The 7,005-nt window shown below is 38.8% G+C and overlaps 1 protein-coding gene across 1 annotated transcript in view; it reads left to right on the top strand.

Annotated features, from left to right (window-relative positions):
• LOC118340025 (diacylglycerol kinase zeta-like) overlaps window positions 1–7,005 on the top strand; it is a gene marked incomplete in the record, with an annotated part of 80,140 nt that overhangs the window by 40,077 nt on the left and 33,058 nt on the right. Inside the window, 8 exon segments of the mRNA XM_035677867.1 lie at window positions 2,190–2,246; window positions 2,450–2,518; window positions 2,760–2,831; window positions 3,124–3,240; window positions 3,449–3,520; window positions 4,315–4,413; window positions 4,560–4,642; window positions 5,062–5,122. Of these exon segments, the coding sequence (XP_035533760.1) occupies window positions 2,190–2,246; window positions 2,450–2,518; window positions 2,760–2,831; window positions 3,124–3,240; window positions 3,449–3,520; window positions 4,315–4,413; window positions 4,560–4,642; window positions 5,062–5,122 (630 nt within the window).

Raw genomic sequence — 7,005 nt, 5'->3', positions numbered from 1 at the left:
ATCCCAATAAAATAAAATAATAAGATTTTAAGATTTTAATTATTTTAATTAGTTTCTTTTTTCAGTGCCAATACAAATGTTTTAATGCCTATGTTTCCTTTTTTAGTACTGGTTTTGTTTTCAATGCCAATTTTTTTTTTAGATGCCAAATTTTAAAGTCAGTGTCCTGGCTCCATATAAAAAAAACTTCAGTCATCACAGACAGATACAGCTGGGGGAAAAAGATTAAATAAGGATCTTTTATGAGGGACAAAATGGGATGGAGGCAAGAATAAAGAAGGATTAAACTTTCAGTCCTCATGAGTTTAAGATCAGGGAGAAGTGAAAAGAAGGATTACTTCCATCGTCCAGTTAGGATGGAAATCAAAAAATGGATTAAAGGATGGTTGCTTTTCAGCAGTTAACTGATAATTCATTTATTCATTTATTTTAATTCATTTTAATTTGTGAAGCAGAGGACAGCACATTTGAACTGTCCCTACTGTCTAACCTGCAGTTCCCCAGCTCTAGAGCCATTCTGCTGGATGCCACCCTGCCCCTCAATGACCCCAACTTTAGAGTGAGATATGCAAAGCATCTTCTTTCCCTCCTCTCTCCTTGTCTGTGACCTTCAATCTGACAGAAACACAGAGGTGGTGTCTGGACCTTGCTTCAATCAGTTAATCAAGAAGCCAGTGTTTCCCTCAGGATGACAGTGTATTTGGAGCAAAACATAAAGAATCCTTGTAGGTGGGGACAAATGTATGGGGGCCTGCTGCCCAAAAAAAAAACACTGCAGTGTCTGGGAAACACAGAGTGCATTTATTCTATAAAGGAAAGCAAGTTTGTGGATAATCCACTTTTAATGGTCCAGTGTATAACATTTAGAATGATATTCTGGCATATAATATTCATAGGTGTGTTTTCATTAGTGTATAACCACCTGAAAATAAGAGTATTGTATTTTCGTTACCATAGAATGTTTTTATCCACAGAGGAAGCGGGTCCTTTTCTGTGGAGACTGCCATGTTACACCTACAGTATCCCAGAACGGACAAACCAAACACTGAGTTTCGTGGCCATTGTAGTTTCTCCTACATAAAACGGGAGGGTGAGGCGAGGATGTTGTAATCTGTAACTACACTGCCAGATATCACTAACTCCTACACACCGGACCTTTTAATTTGAGTAAATTGAAAAGTAATCTAATCCATGTCAGACACACATCATCTGAAAAACTCCTCTTTTGTTCCTGTAACATCAAAAAAGGGTAATTTTCTTCTCCTTAAATCACAGGGAATCTTCTGTCTTTTCATATAATTTATTTGTTGTTCATAGTGGTATAATAAATCTGACAGGTTTGAAGGGGTTGGCTCTGTTGATTTCAAAGGGTAAGGAGATCACAGGGAGGGTGATACCAGGCTACTTTCATTAGATGTGGAGACAACAGCAAAGAGGAATCAGGATTGGTCACAGAGACAAAGCAAACAATGCTGACTGGAAATGTATATGGCTGTGTATGGCTGACAAAAACAACACACGGTCTATTTACTAGCCACTTTCAACCACATCCCACTCTCTCTATCAGCTGATAGACTTTACTGTTGATGTGGAGACAGCTCATTGGTCATTAGTCATAAATGGGGGAGGCTGTTAACTCCTGGCTGTGTCTGAAATCTCTCCCTCATTCATTAACTACTTCCTATTGAATTATGAGTCATGAATTATCAACAGTTAGTGTCATCACTGAAAGCAACTGACTGCAGTTACACAATGCATTGCCTATTTCTTGCCGAAAATGTTAAACCTTACTGTTCTGTTTATCTTTAATACGAGAAAGTGTGTATGAGGCCTGCAAGTGCCATTGCTTCTGGTGGTATCCTTCCTCAGGTCAAGGTGGCCCTGTTTTTTCTTTTCTGTGCACACTTCAAAATGGGGAATTGTGGAGCCTACTTTCACTGCTACAAAGTCTGAACCTCTTTGGTCGAACTGCTTTTTTCTCTTAAATATATACTAACTGCCAACCTGATCATTTAAAATCCTTCCAATCATGGCTATACAGGTGTGTCCATGTTTTAATAGCTTTCTGTCGTGGAGCTCCATGCTTTTTTCTTCTCTCACAGTAACCAGTGTGATTCCTGCAGCAAGTTAGAAGCCCAATTATCATTTATGTATTTACACCTCTCTACTCTTCCTCTGTTCTTCCTCAGATTAATTTCAGGTGTAAACCGTCTTTCAGAGAAGCAGGCTCTAGGAACATTCGAGAGGTGAGTTCTGGAAATTTCTTTCTACAGATGTACATTGCTGCTGTTCTAGCTCGACCTTGTTTTCACTGTGACTAATGTATGAGTGACTTGTATGTTCTTCATACTAAAAACAACAGTCATTGATCCAACGTTCTAAAAAGTGGGCTAATTAAGAATGATCCTATTGGTTTCTCTGACGATTTATGTTGTTTGTGTGTGTTCAGCCCATTGTGGTGCGTCATCACTGGGTGCATCGGAGACGGCAAGAAGGGAAATGCAAACAATGTGGGAAGGTGGGTCCTAATTCTGGTAGTATTTTGCTATTGAGCAACAATTTATCAAGAATCATTTTAATGTTTGCATGTCATACAGTTTTTTTAACATTTGTAGGCTACACTAAAAACATTCTTTCTCTCTTTCAAGTCCCCCAAATTCATGGAAGTGTTATTGCTTGAGTACGCCTTTCAATACATATAAATCTGGTAGTTTAATAGTAAAGCACAAAAGAACCTTTGTTCCTGTTTTTTTGTGCAGGGCTTTCAGCAGAAGTTTGCTTTCCACAGTAAAGAGATTGTGGCCATCAGCTGCTCCTGGTGCAAACAGGCTGTGAGTATGTTTGGAGAAAGGACTAAGTTATACACTGGGACAAGACAATCATTTGACTTGACTTAAGTGATAAGTGTTTATGCATTTAGCAACTATTTAACCCTCCCTCCAGCGATTTCTATTTTCCAGGGATTATACAATAATGAAAATACACAATATTATATTCCTTTTCTGCCAATAGTTCCTCCAAAATGTTAAACACTGGAGCTTTTAAGCTGAACTACCACAAAAAATCTTTTTATCTACAGTTCCCAATAAATGAATATATTCTAATGGTGTTTTCCCTCTTTAGTACCACAACAAGGTGTCTTGCTTCATGCTGCAGCAAATTGAGGAGGCTTGTCCAATAGGAGCTCACGCTGCCCTTATAGTTCCACCCACATGGATCATTCGGGTCCGACGCCATCAGGTAACACTGCTTTCACTTACTCTTAACCTGGTTTGTTTTGACATCCCTGTGCTTATATATGAAGGACCAGTATGTGGAATATAGTGGCATCCAGCATCAAAGTTATCAAAACACTTTTTCCCTCCCCCCTGAAAATAATCTGCATCACATAATCCTCTCTGCTCATGAAATCAATCTGCAGCTGCTGTTTGTTTTGTGTCTTTAACAGTCATCTTTGAAGTCAAGTAAGAAAAAGAAGAGAACATCGTTCAAGAGGAAAAGCAGCAAGAAAGGAGCAGAGGTCAGTTCTGCACTATATTGTGACCCTCTAGAGCAGAGGTGTCAAATTTACGGCGGGATGACTTTGCTTAGTGTGAAAATTACAGAGAAGACAGAGTATCCAACATAGCACAATGCTTTATTAAACTTTATTCACCGACAACTGTAACTCACACTGTACATTTACTGCTAGACCTGATAACTTATGGCTAACCCGTGTCTCTCTCTGCTCTGCTGGCGTTCACCGTCACTCGCTCTACCACACAGACTCACACACACACGTTACGCTCGCACATGCGCACTGCTCTACCCCTTTAAGGAGCTATGCTACTCTTATAACACTCATTACTCAAAATGTCTTTGTCAAAAAGGAGAAAAGTGGACACAGTGTAGAGTTTTCCCAGAAAAATGGACCAACTCCCATTTATTCACGGAGGTGAATGGGAAACCTGTGTGCTTTGTGTGTTCATTCATTTCCCCCCATAGCCAGGTAACAGAAACAGAAATATTTCACATGACAATATACAGATACACATGTACAAGTAGAAAAGGAGAGAGTACATTATGCCAAGTTAAAAGTCATTGCACTTTTGATTTCTCCACTAGGTCTTTGTTAATATGATTAAAATTATGTCACATTCTCTCTCCAAACATCAACTCTGTGTGCATCCTTTTCTGCTCATAGTCATAGAGGACATTTAGCTTGTCCGCTCAATGTTTAGGGACACCAGCCTGTAGACCAGTCCCAGGTTAGACAGCCTGAATATACAATCTCTGCTATAGAGGATCTGATCAGATCATCTTCTTCTTTGACAGGAAGGACGTCAGTGGAAGCCGTTTATAATCCGACCCATCCCTTCACCACTGATGAAACCACTACTGGTTTTTGTCAACCCCAAGAGTGGAGGAAACCAGGTATTTATGAACAAACCAGTTATCCTGGATCAGCCTGAAGAAACATTACACTACTTTTAATCTAGAACACACAATTACATGATCAGGACTAGTTACTCAGTTATTCCCTAGTCTTCCAACATCCTATTGGTCTCTCTGTCTGACAGGGCACAAAGATACTGCAGTCCTTCATGTGGTATCTGAACCCCAGACAGGTGTTTGACCTGAGCCAAGGAGGACCAAAGGAGGGGTAGGTCTCTCTCTCTCTAATTATTTTTTTCTAATTTCTTTGTATTTTGGACAACTTGTGAGAAAATTAATCAGTTTCAACTTCTCCTGTGTCACAATGGGTACATATGCGTTTTGTTCTCAGTCCCAGTGCTTTTGTTTAATTAATGGGACACTTCACTTCCATATAAAAGTATTTGTTCAATAACATTTTTGAAAATTTTTAGCCAAATCTTTATTGGGGGGTTTTAGTTTGAATAGGAATTTACTTATATTGTAATGTGCTCTACGAGCTTTATCTGCCATTGCATTTACAGCCTTAGTAAGATTTCCTGAAGCAGTGATACACACACACACCAACAACAGTGAATCAGTGAACAGCTACTGCTGATGTCCGATTTGTTTGGCTGAATTGACCATTAACTCGTGTCAATCTTGTAGCCTGGAGTTGTATCGTAAAGTCCATAACTTGAGGATTCTAGCCTGTGGAGGAGACGGCACTGTAAGTAGTACGCACACAAACATACACCATTAGCACATCGATGTATAGTAAGGACTGTTTTTGCAAAGTATAACACTTAATATTCACCTTTATATACAGTACTGTGCAAAAGTTTTAGGCAGGTGTGAAAAAATGCTGTAAACTAAGAATGCTTTCAAAAATATTTATTTTTATGAATTTACCAAATTCAAAGTGAGCGAACAAAAGAAAAATCTAAATCAAATCTATATTTGGTGTTTCTACCCTTTCCCTTCAAACCAATCAGTTCTTATAGGTACACTTGCACAAAGTCAGGGATTTTGTAGGATTATAGTCAGGTGTATGATCAACCAATTATACCAAACAGGTGCTAATGATCATCAATTTCACATGTAGGTTGAAACACAGTCATTAACTGAAACAGAAACAGCTGTGTAGGAGGCTTAAAACTGGGTGAGGAACAGCCAAACTCTGCTACCAAGGTGAGGTTGTGGAAGACAGTTTCATGTCACAGGTCATACACCATGGCAAGACTGAGCACAGTAACAAGACACATGGTAGTTATACTGCATCAGCAAGGTGGGACCCAGGTACACCCATCTACTGTCCGGAGAAGTCTGGCCAGAAGTGGTCTTCATGGAAGAGTTGCAGCCAAAAAGCCATACCTCCGACATGGAAACAAGGCCAAGCGACTCAACTATGCATGAAAACATAGGAACTGTCAGCAGGTGCTCTGCACTGATGAGTCAAATTTTTTAACATTTTGCTTTAGCAGAAGACCATTTGTTCGCCGAAGGGCTGGAGAGCGGTACAATAATGAGTGTCTGCAGGCAACAGTGAAGCATGGTGGAGGTTCCTTGCAAGTTTATGGCTGCATTTCTGCAAATGGAGTTGGAGCTTTGTTCAGTTCATAATGGTTTCCTCAATACTGAGAAATACAGGCGGATACTTATCCATCATGCAATACCATCATTGACTGGCCCTGAATTTATTCTGTATATATTTTTGTTAATTGATAAAAAAAACTAAATTTTTGACAGCATTCTTAGTTCACAGCATTTTTTCACACCTGCCTAAACCTTTTTACACAAATATAAACTTCAGACACAAAATAGATGTGATAGTAGACCAAAAACTGAAACATACAATTCTTAAAAGATAACTAAAACAATCATAAAGGGCCAATGAACTGATGTGGTGATGTGAGTGTTTAAAATCATTTTAAATTTAAAACATGAATATTTACTGGGAGGCAATTTAAAAAGATTAAGCAGATGCTGTTACAAATTTGGCTGCTGAACTTAAATATGACAACAGTAACTTTCTCTGTATGAGTAAAGACAAGATGTGCTTCATCGAAGATATAATTCAGAAATAAAATAATCTATTGTTATGACTAAACAAGTTTAAAGCTGATAAATGCAAACAAGAGTCAAATGAAATGCCTAGTTTATAGCTACTGTATTTCTAATACAGCAGTTAACATTCCCCTCCCTCCCCCCCACATCACCACACTGCTGCCTGTGTGTCGGTTTAACTGGAGTTGACTGAATAACTGGATACTGAGGCAGATGTGGCGTGGCCGTGCTGTCGGAACCCCTTTAAAATGCCCGAACCCAGGAAATAAAAGGAACGACACCTCTTGTTGGAATTTCAATTGTGGTGGAACTTTTTTAAAAAATGCCTTACAGGTAATTAATATATGGAAATATTAAGCTCAAAGGTTGTTAACAGAAGAAAAGTAATAAAGCAAAGGACTATCAAGGGAATGGCAAAACGTATGAAAAACCTTAACCAACTGCCACAATCCCCAAAAGATTGTTTTCGGTTCCTTTGGTGGTCAATAAGTTTGTGTTGTTTATGTGTGTAGATTAAAACATCAGTCCTAAATTAACCATTTCAAT

The sequence above is a fragment of the Morone saxatilis genome, unplaced genomic scaffold, assembly GCF_004916995.1.
Source record: "Morone saxatilis isolate NCDOM2014 unplaced genomic scaffold, NCSU_SB_2.0 Contig6, whole genome shotgun sequence".
NCBI lineage: Eukaryota > Metazoa > Chordata > Actinopteri > Moronidae > Morone > Morone saxatilis.
Note: the sequence above shows the minus strand (reverse complement) of the source record. Positions and strands in the feature narration are given on the sequence as shown.